The sequence below is a fragment of the Scomber scombrus genome, chromosome 13 (genome assembly GCF_963691925.1).
Source record: "Scomber scombrus chromosome 13, fScoSco1.1, whole genome shotgun sequence".
NCBI classification, from domain to species: Eukaryota; Metazoa; Chordata; class Actinopteri; order Scombriformes; family Scombridae; genus Scomber; species Scomber scombrus.
In genome coordinates, this window is record NC_084982.1 from 14,009,861 (window position 1) to 14,028,786 (window position 18,926).

Sequence of the window (18,926 nt, forward strand, 5' to 3'; positions counted from 1 at the left end):
TTATGTATTTTTTTTATTTCTTTAGAAAGAGACCCAAGAGAGAAAAAAAAGGGTATAGCTTCTTTTAAATTATTACTGAATTAAAGTGAATATGGGAATTTATTTCATGCTCATGCGATGGCAGCGTGACTGCCACATGTTTGTTGACACCTCTGTAGCTGTTTTCGCTAAGTGGGGGCTATCGTTGCTGTCAGTAATTTGCGATATCTTTGATTCTAAATTACAACTAGGAGGCTGACGTTAACAGTTTTTTACCCTCAGCTGTTTGTAATTACAGACTGAACAAAGTACAGGGGAGAAATAAACGGTTACGATGGTGTACGTACGTGTGCTACTAGCTGGTAAATCTTTCGTAAACTAAAAACTTTAATGTTGTTTAATCCGGAAGAGCTCAAATTAGCACATAGTCGTTTATCTAGAATATAAGTAGTAAATCAGAAACACAACCAAACAAACAGAAAATGCCTATGAAAGATTGTATGGGTTACTAGCATGGCTCACCATTAGCACAGATGCATGAGTGAAGCATGACGACTTTTTAAGTAATTTTTATGATATTGGCATCATGTTTGACACTAGCACATATTAAAATAGCATTTATACCCCTTAAGGCAAGGCAAGGCAGCTTTATTTATAAAACGCATTTCATACCCAGGGGCAACTCAATGTGCTTTACATAAAACAAACATTTAACAGTAAGAATTGGAAGCATAAAAACATACAATAAAAAAAATAAAAAAATAAAACCTAATAATAGATAAAATTGGTTGCGTTTGCTTTCCTGGCGATACAGCTTTTGTGCGATAACTTAGCTTACACACTGGCTGAAGTCATGAGGCAAAACAAATAAATCACCATTTTAACAAATGAGTTATGACATATATTTATATAGACCTAAAAGTATGTGACTAATGAGCTCTTAAATTAGACTCAAGTCTGTAACATTAGTATTGTTTTAACTGTTCAGTGCAGCTACCTATTACTGATTTAATGTGTTTATTGCTTAACATTAATAGTTTAATAGTTATACTATAATACACAACTTTTGCTTTCTTTTTGAGAGTGAGATGAACAGATCAATCACATCTGTCCATGGAGTAAGAAATAAAGCATAAAGACATGAGGTAGAGGGAGAGCTAGAGGTAAGGTAGAGGGAAAGCTCACCTGTTCTGTCTGAAGTGGAAAAAATGACACCTACCAACACTTCTAAACCTCACTAATTAACAATAATTAACAATTATTACATTAACAAAGCATGATCAGTATGATCAGAACTAATTCTGAAATAGTTCTCCTTGTATGCATAACATAGGCCTATATAAAGAAAACAAAATCATACCTGGATCTTTAAAGGACTGTCAGGAAAGTGTTGTTTTGAAGCTGGATTGTTTGACAACACTACAGTTGTTTCCTAGCAACCAATTTACACAAACTAACACAAACTGAGATCCTAATGCAGACATTCCTGAAGTTCAATTGGTGCAACCCAATTTAGTAAATGACAAATCTGAAACAAGGTGTGACTGTGAACAGAGAACTTTACAAACAAAAGCTGAAATTCATGAGTAGATTTCAGTTTCAACTGGAACCTGCTTATTGAAATAATATTTAATACAGTATAATTCAGGACAATAAATAGCACTATATTTAAAGTATTTGTTTTCTTGTGCTGTTTCATCAGTAATGTTAGTAATCACAGTTGATAAAATGTTATAGTTTTAGTTATAAAATGATTTATCATTTATAAGTCAAACGGGTCACTTATACTCAGCAATATATTCATCAAATGAATGCTGTTCTTTAATATACTACAAAATAGAGATCAAGGTTTTTCTTGCCAGTTTCAGTTTTCTGTTATTATATTCCAAATATGAATCTATAATTAACAGTGTTGAGTCCATTTATTCATCTGTCTTTGCTCTTGTGGGCTGCACTGGTGTAGCGGAAATTAGATAAGAATTGGTGCCATAGGTGTGTTGAATATCGGAGAAAACGTTGTAAATGTTGATATATGACAAAAATGGAAAGTCTACTGGATGCCCTTTCATTTTAATCAATAAGGCTGTCTTACCGGCCAAGTATCTTTCCATGTTGCACACTTAACTACAATGATTGTACACTTGGCTCTGACTACCGTGGCCCCATGGAGCAAAACACAACAACAAAACAGAAAACACAACATTTAAGGAACCACAACCTAAACACATTGTTTCGAAATTGTTGTTGTGTTGTCAGGTTTGTCATTGTGTTTTGCACCTCAAGGCGACAGCAGAGCACTGCCAAAAAAACGGATGACCTACACTTTTTAACTGTGCCTGAATGCATCGTGTGCAAACACACAGAAGGAGAACTGATGAAGAGCTGCTGCTCTCTGAAACGTGCTGCTCACACTACATCTCGCCAACATCATTTCTGTTTTTCCATGAAATGAGCCACCTTCAGGTTGCCATGTTGCATTGAAATGTTAAAAAAATAAATAATCTAGCACATTTTATATCTGACAAACAAGCAGGGAAGCTGATTTGCCCATTAATGTTAATATTCAAAATGCATTTAATGGTCTGGGAAGTATTGTGAGATCTCTGGGAGCGTATAGACAAAACCAACTGATGCGGTGGAAAGCAACAAGAGAGTTGGCAGGCATGAAGACAGAGACGCTCACACTGAGAAAAACAACTTGGACCCCAACAAGGCTACAGATGTTGACGCACACTCACATTGACATCCGTAAAGTAACAAACACTGACGCAGATATAAGCGCACACACACTGAAGCCTAGAGAGAAACACAGTATAAAGGCTTGTGACTCATTTTCGGGAAAATGTTTTATATACTACCTGATGCTATTCAGTGTCCACACACACACACACACGCACACACATACACACACACAAACAACTGACCTCCCACTGTAGATGAGGGGGAATGTTCCGGATCTGGATCTTCCGACTCCTGCAGAGATGAGAGACACAGACGGAGTGGATTTAACAGACCTGAACCACAAACTCATAGACACTTAAGAGTTACAGTCATCTGTTGTGTTTACAGCTAAGCCAAACTTCACATATATACTGTATATAGTACATATATACAATACACACATTTGCAGTATTAACAGCTGAGAGGAAAATATATTTTCGATAAAGAGGACAGAGACACAGTCGGAGCTTTATTGTCTCTAATTTAACCGCCAATGTAATATTACTTTCTACAACAGCTGCAGTTAAATCAACAGTATCACAAATCAAAGGACTGACAGACAGAAAGGTGTGCAGATGAGGACGTTTATTACACGGCAGCAACTGACTTTCAATAACACCTTTCTACAAGTGCTATTCTTACTATGAGCGGTGGATGTGACACAAGAGAATGAAAATACATGTGTATGATCTATCACCACTGACAGCCTTAACTTGGAAACAGCAAAACAGCAAAGATGTTATTTTTTATTTGAGATGGGTCCCTGAAAGAAAGGAAGTGACTTAACTGTGAAGGAAGTAATACAATTTACAAAGAAATGTTAAAGAAAAAATGAATTTGACTTGGAAAAATTGGACAAATAGTCAAAGTGAAGTGAAGTCGCAGGTGGTGTTGGTAATGGTCATGTTCTGTGCACAGAAGAGACATTTCATTTATTCCTTGACAATTTATCACTCTGTTTTTTACATTTTTACGCTCATTTTTTGTCGCTTTTTAAACAAAAAGTGTGTTGTTAAATGTTGGCTGCTTACACCTTTGTGAATTTGAATTGTGAGTAACAACAAAGATATTCAAATCTAAATAAGTCAGTCAGAGGAGAAAGTTTCCCTCTCTGCCTGGTCGTTTTGGGATCCAGAGCTTCCACACAGCCTCTCTGCCTCCAGTGAGCGTGTCAGCTCAAACAGCAAAGCCACACAAACCACCCAGTGACCACAAGCTGTTAACAACTACATTAACGTGAGAGCGTCCAGCTCCGCAATGAGAGCTGCTGATATAAAAAGCAGAGAGGCTGGCAGAGAAAAAAGCCTCACTGCTGAACATCCGTATCCTAAAAGCCCATTTAAGAAGCATTCTGGCACACAATTAGGAGGAATTATAGGAGAGAGACTGAAGGACGGCGGTAAAGAAGTCAAGTGGAGGGGGAAAGGTAATGAGCGATAAGTAGAGGTGGACCTTAGTTCAGGAGGACACTCTCAGAAAAACGCACCGTCTAGGTTTCGCTTCTTTCTCTCCGAACACATTTGGGTGCAAAAGACAGCAGGTCAGACGTTCCTGTCAGCAGCAAGGGGAGGACGAGAGGACCGAGCTGGCAGCTGGACATGAATGAATGACTCTTTCTGATTGTGGAGTTCGAGGAAAAAAAACAAAAAAAACCAAGAGGAGAAACACAGCGTCACACAGAATTTGGGACAGCCCTCTCCTCTCCTCATGCACCCAAACACATTATATTTTTAGAGTAGAATATTGTATTCAAATCTTCACTATTTTAACTCTGTAAGTCTATATAAGTGACTTAATGTCTGATATATCCTCTGCCATGTGTTTCCAAACAAACAGTGGACACAAAAAAAAAGAAAACGGATAACTGGTGCATCCTGTCACACGGTGGCCGGAAAGCCTTCAGTCACTCATGGCAGTTTGAAGTGAGTGGCTTGATGAAAGATCTCTCTTGGCAACCGGTATCCAAACAAGGCTAAACTGATAGAAAAAATCAGTCGGTGCCACTAAAACACCTCACCTTCATTTAACAGTGGACAGACAGGAAACAGGAAAAAGGGTGACATGCAGCAAAGGTCCTCCGGCCGGGATTCGAACCGGGGTCGGCTGCATATATGCCACGCGTTCTTACCACTCGACCACCTGTGCGCCCACACCTCACCAATGTAGTAAACAACCTCCTGCCATCCAAAGGCAGCCAATAGCTGAAAAGCATTTAAGGCCAGCTCAAAGCCTCAAAAACAGCCCCAAACGCTGGCACCCCTGAGCTGCCGAATATGGAAACTAAAAGCTCCTTTCATTCAGCGCCGTCTGCTTGAATAGCATGATAACATGAATTCTGAGGGCCCTGGTCTCTATTGTGTTTTTGCTAACTGATTTGCCAACTGTAACCTTGGTGTGATGTTAGACTGTTTCTGGAGAACAAAGCAGAATTTGGTGTGAACATTTGTCTCAATAAGACTACGCCATTGATCCCTTGCTCCACTCCCTTTTTCTTTATTTTCTCCTCTGTTGCTTTGCACAGGTTTTAAAGGCCAATTGCTTGTCTGTCATTCTGAAATATGCAGAGGAAGCTTCCTGGATGGACATCTTTTGGAAAAAGTGACAGTGCCTCCCAACAGTTCTTCAAGGTCTCATTTCCAGCATGCCTGTGGCTGCAGGGTAACCATATGATCATTGCTTTCTGTCTGTCTGTCTGTCTCCAGGGTAAGGAGAGACCCATGACACACACCACTCTGCAACAGATACTGTCTCTCTACAGTGTTCAGGTCTAGGTACAGATATTGGCACATGCTGCTTTACAATCAGTGAATAACTCAGTGGAATTATGTGAAGCAGCAAGCATCTTCTAATTTCTCCAGTTTGTTTGCATTCAAGCTGAACCCGTCGCCCTTTCTCAGCTCCTCCTTTCCCAAAGTCCAAAATAAACTACAGTAGAAGATACAGACTGAAGTCAATGGTTACTTAATGTTTGTTGAATGTAACCAAACTGTCTGCTGCTGGTTTGGAGCGGCCTGCCAAGAGAAAAAAGAAAGCCTCTCAATTTCGGCCTTTAAATATCTGAGGGTGGCCATGTTCATTTGAAAAGCTAATATTTACTGCACCCACCTGCACGAGGTGAAAAACCGTGTCTGCGCACACGCGTGCATACTAATACGCACATGCATGCGGAGCAGTCTAAGGAATTTTAACCTCTGAGAGGGCGGGCAGACAGAGGGGTGAGAAAGAGGCTATTCACCCCTTGCCAACGTAAATATATCTGTGGAGGAATTATACATTAAAAAGGTATAATTTTCTTTAAAAGCTTTTGTTTTCTGTAATGATTTCATCCATTTAACACATTTTAACACTTGTGTGTCCGAGGATGAACTGGCTACACGCTGAGAGTTTAGAGAAGTGTACAGACGATGCAGGGCGATAACATCGCCGTCCTCGTGATGTGCACATGACCCGACAGAATTAGCAACTTCTGCAGCAAAATTATAGATAAATCTATTAATTTTCGTCTAATTTTCAACAGAGCTCAAACTGAAGTCCACCTTACCATATGAGTCACAGGGTTGAATGTGGACAGAGCTGATAGAATAAAGAGCATGTGTCTGTCAGCACAAGAGGGGAAAGGCTTTGAAATGATACACTTCTTGGTGGAGGCAAAATGTCAACAGCTAGGATGGTCTGGGAAAAATTCCAACACAAATGACAGACATGAGATGAACACAGAACATAACATAATCTTAAATGTACAGTAAGCTGCACTTACAAAAATACTGTGACGTTGTTGTAGCGTTTTTTTGGAGGGAGATCTAATAATATGGAGCTATGACTACTAACTACCGCATATGAGCAGATAGTGACCTTAACTTATGTCTAGCAGCAGCAGATGTGTTGCTAAAAGCAGCAATGCCACACTTTAAAAATATTCAAAGCAACTAGAAGTCCTGCTTTCACAATCTTAAGTAAAAGTGCAGAATCACGATCGGCAAAATGTGGTTTCAAGTATCAAAAGTAAAAGTGTCTTAACTGCTGCTCAAGATGGCCCCATCCAGTGTTGTATTACCATATACAATTAGATTCGGGCTGCAACTAATGATTATTAATGAATTACCTGACTTGATTAATCGTTAAAGTCTATATTATTCCTGAAAATAGTGAAAAGCACCCATGACAATTTCCCAGAGCTCAACTTGATATACTTAGTTTGCTTATTTATCCAAACAACCATCTAAACCCCCTAATCTGTTTATTATCCCAGTTTTTTTTTAAACTCACCTTTTTAAATCCTAATAACTAATGATTAGCTGATACTTTTAAAACAGTGTTTTTTATGCTATTTTACTGCATTAGTTTTTTTGTTAATGCTGTCTTTACTGTTGCTCTGTTGTTATTGTTGCTGTCTGTAGCTTACTTTTGTTAATTTGTTCATATAAAGTGTCTTTAAAAGTACTGTATGAATACAAATGTAGGCTTATGATCACATCGACTAATCAACTAATCGCTTCAGCTTACTTTTAGATTATTATTACAGATGCACTGACATGTAAGCAGCATTTCACTGTAGTTAATGTGGAGCTAATTACTACTAGGTAGTTTAACAATGCATCATATTTCATAGAATACAATAAATAAATGTAGTGGAGTGAAAAGTACAATATTTGTAAAAGTAAAGGTAAAAACGAAAGTGAAAATTTCCACCACTGCTTAAGTCACGTGACAGCAAGGGTTTTTTTGGTGTGTTTTTTTTAAAGAGATAGTTTAATTGTTTTAATTGCAGTTATATACGCATATCATTTAGTTAACCGGGTAAAAGTCTCACTGAGATTATAATGTATTTTTTAAGATTGACTTGGCCCAAGAGAGCAGTATAAACACGAACAATACAGAAAAATAAAATGATTTCAGTGAAAATTTAGGAGCAATCACAATGACCAAGAGTACTATTTTCTCAGTCCTTTAAAACAGACTTCAGTTCCTCGGTAATCCCCACAGTAATCAGCTCTGACAGTTTCAGGTCTTTCAGTACATTATTCCAGGAAGAAACAGCAGCGTACTTAAAACCTTTTTTCTTTTTTTTTTGCCTAACTCTCTTCAAACTCTGAAGACTAACATCTGTAGAATATCATGTTGAGGGTGGTTTTTATACATGTATGTATACAGATAAGGAAGAACCATCCGGAGGAGAGATTTATACAGTATACAGTACCAGTCAAAAGTTTGGACACACCTTCCCAGTCAATTCAATGAGAAAGTGTGTCCAAACTTCTGACTGGTATTGTATATGAAAGCCAATCAATGCGAAAGTCAGTGGATAAACAGAGATGGCCACTTCGCAGCAGCATAGAGTACAGAGGTGTACAAGATTTCCACAGCCAGTGATAAAATGTAAAAGCACAGAGGTATACAGTACCAACCCTCTTCTGTTCAGGTGTATTCATAAAGAGCACTGTTGTAGTCCAATAAAGGTTTCCCTGCCTGGATGAAGAAACAGGATTTATTCCTAACAAAGAAACTAATGTGTGCTTCAATGTGTGATTTGAATGACAAGTTCTGATCAATAATAACTTAATACTTCAATTTCAACCCCTTGAACAGCAGAGGTCTTAGGAAGATTAGATGTTAACTCTTTGCCATTTGAAAATAGAATGAATTTAGATTTGTCTGCATTTGACACCAACTTGAGTCAAATTGGACTGAACAACATCAAAGGCAGACTGCAGTTGATTAGGTTTAATTAAAAAGCTCGTGCAGATTAACATGACTTGTGAAGTATAAATTGTATGTTTTTTTTTTTGTGTTTCCACGACAAAATCTCTTACGCACTCAATATGATCAGGAGATTATTACATTTATCATAAATTTAGTGTACAGACATCCCTGTGCAGGAAATCATTTGTGTTCCTTGACTGAGGGCAAAACCTTTTCTTTTTTTACAGAGTGAATGATTAAACATTTCCTTTTCTGCTCAAGGATTTTGTCTAATGAGGCCTTTAACAGCCTTGTTTACCTTTTCCTTCCCTGCTCTGTGCGGACACCCGTTCTGTCAGCGACAGCTCACAAGGCACGCCGCTCTGTGCCCAGCGGGGAGGCTCTTTGCGGATGAATAAAAAGACATCCGAAATAGCCTTTCAGCTTGTCCGGGGCACGCTGTCTCACAAAGCTCCCACAGACACTTTTATACACACAGTCACCTCTACAAGAAACCTCACACCTAATTTTCTATTTATGCAAAACTCACCCGACTAATAAAGGCTTTGTTTCTCCATTTAACTGTCATTTCTCTTCCTCTTGTGTCCATTTGCTGTCAACACGTTCTCACACTGATTCTCCATACAAAAGTCTATGATTATAAACTGCCTTTCCATTATTTCACACTGATATAAGCACATATTTGCTGCTTTACGCTTAAAGAGATGATTATATTCTTAAAATTGAAAAGTACGTGCATTATAATAACATTATAATCGTTCTATTCTACCAATTCCACCACTCTGCATCTGCCTGACAAAGCACTTTGTTCCCACTAAAGGCCACGCTTGATGAGACAATAGACTCCCGGAAGACCACAGCGGTCCAGAAACTTCATATTGCATAGATGGTAATTGATGACTTTCAAAATGAAAGATGATCTGGTTTTCTTCACATTCTATACCATTCAGATAAATAGGAAATGAAAGCCCCTGCAGTCATAAATCACACTATTAGATACTCATATTGCAAATCCAGTCACATACTTTCTCTGTAACACTAATGCACTAACACTTTTTTTTCTCTGTGTAGTAGTCCATTGAGTCAGTGCTTAGTGCGGTGTAATGTGATCATCTCCCAATAAGTGACATGTGTCTATGTGCATCACTATATAGACTGCACCATTTTTATTCCTTAACATCAGCTGCGACTAGCAGTGACAATGTAGACGTGAAACAGAGAATATGGGTCAGTTTGAGCAGGTTGGTCAAGCAGTCTGGTGGTCCTTACACATCAACCATGGACTTGTCTAATCTGAATTAACCCAATTTCTAGCCCTGACCCTTAAGCTGTTAAGCACCTAAATGCTCTGAAATCTCAAGAGAGGAAGCAACAAGTCAACAATATTGAGGAGACCCGACTGTGTGGAAGATGCCGCTCTTTTCCTCTTTTCAAACTCTGGCTGTTTCTCCTACTGTGTCCAGCTCTTTGCTGCTGGATTAAGACGGAGCTTGTAGTGCTCCTGAGCGCTTCTCTAAGGCCCTTCTGAATGTTGCGGAGCAGAGATAACAGGATTTGTATGAATGAAGTGTCTCTGCATTGTTACTTTCCTTCAGCCAAAAAGGTTTGTTGCTGCTATTTATTCTCCAGAAGGACAAACAAGCCCTGAGGCAGCTCCTCAGCTCACGTATTATATGCATGTTTAGGGTATATACTACAGTCTTTTTAGGCTTCGATACATGTATTTTTTCATTTACACGTCTGAGTACATGATAGTTTATTGGTCTGAGTGAAAAGCAGACATGTAGTTAATCACATATAAGCCAAAAAAAACATGTTTGTATTTGTAAATATAGATTACAGTAACTCTTCATTTTGAACGTCCACAATTTCTGCATAATTTCCAAGATGCTTCCTGGGAATAATTATTTAATTTGGTACTAATTAGCAGAGAAACCAAGACAGTGATAAGTGTGTATACATCCAACCAATTCACTCCAATTAATTGTTAATGTAGAGACTCTTTTTGTCAGTGCACAGCAGGTCTGCATGCAAAATCAAACTTTGCCTGCAAGCGAGAACACAATTCAACATACATGTGGAATTAAATTTATAGAAATAAATGAACAATTAATTAATATTTATTTGGGTTTAAAATGAGTAAAATGTTTCTCTACTTATTACTAAATTACTGTATATGTAACTTACAACTCCACCTATATATATAATCTATTCTCTTTACTTTACTTTACTCCCTAATCATTACACTGATTTGAGTAAAAACATTTTTTGTTAAAACAGCCTCAAAGAAAAAGCAGAAAAAAAATGTAAAATAATACCTGAATGAGATACTTCTGAGACAAAAACAAGAAGATTTTGGTTAATCAAATTAATAAACTGAGATTCCAATGTAATAATCATTTAATTCCTCTAAGCATTCATCAAAAATGTATCATACAAAGTAAGAAAAAACGGTATTGTATCTGCTTTTTTCCCCCCCGTTGTTCCCTAACCACATATTTTTCACACTGATAATGCAGAGTGAACAAAGCTGCCGCTCCACACTGCTGCTAACCATCTCATCTCAGCATGCATCGCTCAGGTGCCTGCCTCTGTTTTCTCTCCCAGCCCTCGGCGGTGAGGACTCATCAGAATTCAGCAGGCTTACCTGCCTGACTGTTTCTCTTCACGCATTAGTTTTCGCTGTGGCACCGAAGCAGGGAAGCACAGACTGAAACGCAGGCAGGCAGGTAGACACACGCAGGCGGCTCGAATGCAAGCCACAACCTTCCTGTTGACGTTTGTTTGCTCTTCACTGTCAACACTCAGTCAGTCAGGATAATACAGAGATGTAAATAAGGAAACGCTGCCTGTTGTTTATTCATCCATTACATGTAGTACAAAAAATGAACTAATGAGGACTATTGGTACGCAGGGAAATTAGAAGTACATTAATATCCTCTACCATGGAATGATGTTTTATGATGTGATACATTACAAAAGATTCAATAAATCTGAATGAGTCACACCAAGCAAGTCATTCATTTGTGAGGGATGGCTCACAGGAGTGCAATGTTAATCGAAAGTATCTACAGAAGCATCTGAAGAGGGGGATTTTTACTACACGTCAGCTCAAAGATATGCAGATAATATAACCACCATTTTAAAAAAAAAAAAGAAAGAAAACCATGTTTCTGCTGACAATGAGATAAAATGTGTACAGAGCTCTTGGAATGCTGTTTGCATACTATTGCTGATATAAAAGGATTTTCAGCTCACAGGTGTAATCACTACAAATTAATTCAGCACTGAAATGCCGTGGGGTGCCCAGCTGACACAAAACAAACCTTCTCCCGTCATGACACCTAAGCCAATGAAATGAGCATTTTAAATGTTCCCTCTGCTTATTGCTCCGGCATAATGCATTTCTATTTAAACTAGTGCTCAAGCCGTGCCTTTTCAGAGCGGCCCGACTGCTGGGCCTCCAGCCGCTCATTCAAAACAGAAGTTACACCAACAACATGAAAGAAACTAAAATTCTATTACACATAGGTGATATAAATAATAAGTACCCCAATAATAAATACATGTTGTTTTCTCATTACAGCCTAAAATAAGGGTTACATCTAAAATTAAATAATGCTCATCCTAAAACATATGGAAGTATCTGCTCTGTTTTACACAGTTGTTAACTGTTAAATATACTCATTGTGGGCTCTGAGCACTTCCAAAATGCAGGTGACCTACGCTCAATCATGTATCTGACCGCCTTCTATGTAGTCACTCACTGCAGATCTATTAAACGTGGTGCTAACGCTATGCTTTCTGTCTACAGTGGTCACAGTGTCCATTCTTGATTAAAAGCTCTGTTTTCACTGGTTACTTTTCTTTCTTTAGAGCCCTTTTCTCTGACTCGTGTCACGCCTCGTCTCTGCTCTCTCTCTCTGACATGCAGGAGTCAGTCGGCAGACCCCTGTAGCTCTGCCCTACCCCTGCACAGAGCACAGCGGCTCACTGATTGCTGGTTTATTCAAATTTGTATTATTACAAAGGTATCGCGTGTCCAAATTGAACCAAATTCAACACTGCACACCCTTGGGTCTCCAGCCATACACCTGCCAAGTGTGCAGTCGATCAGATGAACAGTTCAAGAGACAAGAGAAGGACATACATACATAAAGATAGAGATTCCTTCCTTTAGTAGATGGATGAAAACTGAAGTCAAGTGTGGCCCCTGAAGATGCATTCACACATTAATCTAACCATCCAGTATGTTATCCTGAACCTTCTTACATCCAGTATAGCAGGAGACTACAGCAGCAGGCAACAGTCGATTTCTCTGCAGCAGAGAGCTCGTAAGTCAGAACTTTTTCTGTCTTCTCAAGGGAGCAACACCGACATAAACTGTGATAATACTACTGTGACAATGAATAACTGTTTACCAGAGGAAGAGTTAAGTGTCACTGAAACCTCAATGAAATGTCTGGGGAAGCCTCAGAGAGACCTTTTAAAGAAAAGACACACTGACTCCAAACCAAAAATGCATATCCTACTTAAATAGATCTATACCAACGACCTAATACACCTGTCAACACCTTTCAAACAGAAGGACTTAATCAGCTAATCATTATTTACCCAACACCTGAACCTGTATATATAACTTGACATGATTATTATGATGGATATTATGCACAATATAGTGCAACGGCAATTTCTGCTAATCATGCAAAACATATGCGATCAATCAGCTGCAATAACAGCATTTACAATTGAATTTACTGGTTCTGAAACCGGTTTCGTTTGACACTGAGCCACAAGAATAAAACTGAAATGACTAAATACAGTGTTGATTCAAGAGGACTTGCAGAGTCATGTGCTGCGCTGCTCTGTCCTGTCCTGCGCACATCAAAACGCCTGCCTGCTCCTGCACATTGCTACTTCACAAACTCCTCTGAGTCTGTCACAAAGCACACAGTCAGCACTGTCACTCACATGCTCACACACGTACACACACACACACACACACATCTAACACAAATGGACACACTAATGTATAGAGACTAGTGTGCCTACATGCACACACTGATGTATTTCCTGTTTCTTTCTCTCTCAAACACACACCTCTGTGCTAAAGTCTACTGACAGGTGGATACCAGCTCATACTGCGGTGGTGCAGTGTGGATCCGCTGTTAGCTGCTCCTCATGTCTGCGTTCGGTTGCTTTATGTTGAGTTGTGCAGCTTGTCCCTTAGGTCTCATCCTTTAATCTGCCAACCATAAGGTATTATACTGCGGCTGGAGGGCTGAGCCCGCCTGCCATAGGTGTAGGTCCAGGCAGAGTTAACCTGGATCAATACCGCGCGCACACCGCTCAACATTACGCAAGCCCTCAAACTGTTTGCCCGCCTGCTTTCCTCTCTGCCTGTCTGCCGCTGGACTAGCCTACATTCTGTCTCTCGTCGTCTCTCTCTACCCGTCTCACTACTCCCTCCAGCTCCCTCTGGAGAGAGAGCTTTACTTGTTCACACACATACACACACACACACACACACACACACGAGCGCACTCCCTCCTCCCTTTCTCCTCCCCCTGTCTGCAGGGAAGTTCCTAACACAGAGAGAAAACATGTATAGTAACTAGCAGGAGGTGAGTGAAGATTCATCCTCTGACAAACAGAAACACGGAGAAGCCTAGTCAATAAGCAGCGAATTTCAAAACACCCCTGCCAGTCACAGCTGCCGTCACAGAGGAGTCCATGCTCTCCAAACGCCTGCTGAACAAAGCTTTTGGAAACAGAGAAGCGCACACTGCGTTTCTAAAACATAAGGTCTGCAACTCGCGCCTTCTCGTAAGACCCTGAAACAGTCACACCTGACACGTGTTGTTTAATTAAAGGTGTGTTCACTTTCAATCATGATGATTACTTCAAGGATTTAAAGGATCTAAAAAATAGCACTCTTGGTCAGTCCATTTTCTTTTACTATAAATGTGTTGTTTGTATTTTATTCAGTATAGTTTTAGAAATTCATACCTGTTCATGCAATCTAAATGGATGCTGTTTAAATTTAGTGTGTGAGAGTTTATGTAGTTTTTTTAATGTTGCTGTCTTGAAAAAAATGTGATTTTAATCTCAGTAACACTGTTACTAGTAAGTTCTAATAAGTTCAAATATATTTATTTAAAGATGCCCTCTACACGTTTTAAGACATTTCTATAAAATATAATAAGGTAAAAAAAAAAGTGTGATTTTAATGATAATTTATGTATAATTTGTTTTTCAACACAAGCTAAAGTTAATTAACTATTCAAATGTAAAAAACTATAACTACTCCTTCTGCTTCACTGACAAGTCCAGAGTCTATTAATACAGTTTGCTGGACACAACAAGTCTCCTTCACTGCTAAGTTCTCAGTGTTTGTGCACTTGAGGATTCAAGTTTCCACAACACATTTGTGTTTCATACTGGACCGTGATTGGCTCCAAACTCACTTGTGATGTAAAAAATCATGTTCATACTCAGATTTTAGGAATTTTAAAGTAAAAGCAGTCTTTTAGTGTCAAACTCTGCACATACTGCACAGTGAAGCTCAAATATCCAACTGAGGTAACAAGAAATAAAATAGTCATTTTTAAGTGAAGGGGATTTTTAAATGGAGCAAGTATTAATTGTGGGTGCAAGGTTTTTAAAAATGAATTTTCTGCTTTTTTTCATCTTATGTCCTTATAAATTGAATATCTTTGGATTTTTACTGTTGGTCAAAAAAGCAATCTCTGGGAGTTTAAAACGGCAAATTCTCACTATTTTCTGACATTTTACTGATCAAATTAATAAGTGACTATCCATTAATAAAAAGATGACCCTAAATTGTTTTAAGTGCAATTTAAAGAATTATTGCTGTGAAAGACTGTTAGAAAGCAATCACAAATGACATTAATTTAGCATCAGCATTTATTTATTTGCCTTCCTAATAATTAATTAATTACGATATCATTCTTCATATCATTTTATTGCATTTGGACACTTAACACAAAGAATTAACTCCTTTTACAATTAAAGATGCACGTGGAAGAAAAAGTTCAGGCAAACGGTAAGAACAGATAACGAGATTAAAAGAACTGCAGACTAACAGCAGTTTTAAAAGCATGACTGAAGTGTAGTAAAGTAAACAAAGTGTGGTAACTTCGATAAGCCGTCAAGAGATTAACAAGGCGGTGGGATTATCTATATAGGACGCACTTGTGCAGGTTGGGGGGGACAGTACAAACGGGTTTAAGGTTAAAATTACATCAATAGCCACTTCTCAGTATAGAGAAAATAAATTAAATTGACTCTCTGCAGAGCATGAGCATAGAAGGGAAGAAAAAGTGAGGGGGGAAAAACAACTAAACAGCATCACTGTTTTCCTCACCATCATCTGTAAAAGAGCAGGGTTTTTTTTATGGGTTATAGGTGCCTGGCTCTTAGATGGGTGGAGTCAAATGGATAAGAGCCTCCAATACATTAATTACATTATAGTGCTCCTCCCAAAACCTTAGATCATCTTGTGTCATGTGACTCCCAAGTGGCTCAAGTGGCATTATCCCTGTCACACTTTAATCCTGCAGCTAAAATGGCACCAAATCCTACTCTGTGAAATGAGTCAGGGGGCTTGAAGAGGAAGTGGACTGAAGATGGTTTGGGTGTGTGTGTGTGTGTGAGAGAGAGAGAGAGAGAGAGAGAGAGAGAGAGAGAGAGAGAGAGAGAGAGAGAGAGAGAGAGAGAGAGAGAGAGAGAGAGAGAGAGAGAGAGTGAGTTTGTCCCTGTGAGAGGAGGGAACTGGAGGCAGCAGATGTGAAGAAGAAGTAGTAGCTGGAGTTTGGAGGATGCCTGTATGGTGTGTGGGAATATAATTAAATTATTGGAGGCGCTGACGAGGGTGTCAGCCCTAATCAATATGCGATAAATACTTGAGTAAATATCCTGAGTTGACATCAATATCTCAAGTGAGAAGCCTGAGCTCCACAGAGGAGGAGAGCTGGTGGGAATGGCTGTTGTGTGGGCAGCATTTAAAGTGAGACAGAGAAGGCGAGAGAGAATTATTGGTGATTGTGGAAAAGCCCGAGGGAGAGTTTTGTTGTTGGTGTCTCTTATATATGTGACTACAAGACACTCAGTAGTGCTGAAATCTCTGCCAAGCCGCAGCCATTCTTCAACTCGCAAAAGCTGCAGCCTCCGTAACGGTTTACGTTTGTTTATTGTTTGTCCTCCTGGTTTGATTCACTGGCAAAATGCTACAGTGTGTGAGAGCAACAGCAGACAAAATAGCTAAACATAACACATCAGAGTGGTATCTCAAATACCTATTATCACCAAAATCTTCAAACAAAACTTTACCCAAATATATTTTTTTATAAAAATAAAAAAAACTGCTGAAGGACAAACAGCAGTTAAAAAAAACGACCTTCTGTCAATGTATATGTTTTCTTTGAGAAAAGACTCAGAAACACCTGAGCTTCGGTATCAAAACATTAATAACAATGAGAGAAGGTCTTTGATTTGTGAGACAGGATATTCAAGGGTGCAGTCCACTAATTTAACAACTATTTCCAGCCCTGCTCAGGCTTACGACTCTCCTCCGCACAGAAACACCAAAACAAATCTGCAAGCATTTACAGGCCGGCTGCTTTCATCATTCCTGGCAGAAAACATATGAGGCTGGTTCCCCTCTTTAACAAATACCCTGTCTATGTTGAAGGGCGATTAGGAGCGAGGGCTGACCTGAAATCCTGGCTGCTCATTCTTAAAGAAAACCACAACAACTGTCTTGAAAACCTGTGATTGTGTGTGTGTGTGTGTGTGTGTGTGTGTGTGTGTGTGTGTGTGTGTGTGTGTGTGTGTGTGTGTGTGTGTGTGTGTGTGTGTGTGTGTGTGTTACAGAGACACCACAAGAGCCTGCAAAACATGGCCTGTGTCAAGAAGGGCAAATCAGAGCTGTGTTGTGTCTGGTGGCATTTCTGTTATTTGCAAGGACGTTTGATCAAATCAGAGCCCATCTGTGTATGTGTGTGTGTGCGTGTGGACCTGGCTTGTGAATCATGTGTTGAGAGAGCAGGGATATACCAGCTTTGATAATGTGTTGTGTATGAGGGGGAAGAAAAAGCAGCAATACTCCAAATACTCCGAGAGCGCCTGAGGTGTGCAGAGCGTGGTCTTGCATCCGTCAGAGTGCGCAACAATTACACTCAACATGAGGAAGACCAAACACGAGTCCTGTTACATTAGCCTTTTTTCTTCAAATGCAGCATATTTGATGCATCATCTACAGCAGCTCCACATCTACACTACCGTCTCTCTGACAACAAACTCGCCTTTGAAGCTCGTCATTCTACATCTCTGTAATTTATTCTCCCGCAACGTCAAGCGACCGGAAACCATGCTGCTTGGAGTCACTCCTCACACCACTTAAAACAGAACCATCTCTGCAATGAACTGCTGCCTCCCGCTTGGGGAATGGCAGCAACACACACACACATACATAATGACATGCACACAGACATCTACTGTTGTCAAAGAATTCCAATAGCAGTAACCACAAGTCTACTAAGAATAAACTGCCTGTCTCCGTTACACTATCTGATAGGATGGCTCACATTCAGCTTACAGTACATAACACACAGTTGTACGCTAGTCACACCCGCTCACGCTCAACACACTGCCGGCTTCATCCTGCACTGCCACGCTGTGCCAGGGAGCAGTGACACTGTGGAGGGAGCGAGAGACAATGCAGGCAATCTAAGTGGTTCGCTCAAAAAAAGTGAAACATTGACTTTAATGAAATCCATTCGTCAACAGATTCCATAAAATGGGATTAGGTTAATTAAAAGCAATAATGAACTTGTGTTAGAGTAACATACTGATTGTGAATTGAGCAGATTAAATAACTTCTGATGACCAAGAGATATTTAAGCTTACACAAATTAAGTCAGTTAAGTTATAGATAAGATACTTTATTGATCCTTCACAGGAATTTACTTGGTTACAACAGCTACATCCACAGTCAAGACAGATATGTCCTATATTGACTTAAAGACTATATTTACAGGCCTTTAACATGTATCTTATTTGTAGAAGTAAAATTCTGTTTTATTTTACCTAATATTTTCTTTTATTACTTTCTTTTGTTTTCTTGTACCTAATATTGTTTTGTTGTGTTGCTGTAAATGTTTCTAGACACTATTGTAAATGAGGATGCCTCCTCAATGGTCTTTCGAGGTAAAATAAAGGTTAATAAATACATAGATATATTTAATTAAAACATTAGGTTTTCATCCAATTTATTTTTTTACTAATTAGTTTGACATAATTCTAGTTTGTCAACATGTTCCATTCAAATGAATTTGGTACACACATGTTTTTGTTATTTACTTTATTCATAAAAACGGATGCAGTTTACATTTTGGTGACACTTGGCCCCAAAAAAACAATACATTCACTTTTTTTGGCACCATATGAGTTAAGCATATAATTACAGCTGCGACTTATAGTAAATTAATCGATTACTCGATTGA

At 39.0% G+C, this 18,926-nt stretch overlaps 1 protein-coding gene across 1 annotated transcript in view; it reads right to left on the reverse strand.

Moving 5' to 3' along the window:
• igf2bp2a (insulin-like growth factor 2 mRNA binding protein 2a) overlaps window positions 1-18,926 on the reverse strand; it is a gene marked incomplete at its 3' end in the record, with an annotated part of 47,200 nt that overhangs the window by 12,829 nt on the left and 15,445 nt on the right. The window contains 1 exon segment of the mRNA XM_062431497.1: window positions 2,904-2,952. Within this exon segment, the coding sequence (XP_062287481.1) occupies window positions 2,904-2,952 (49 nt within the window).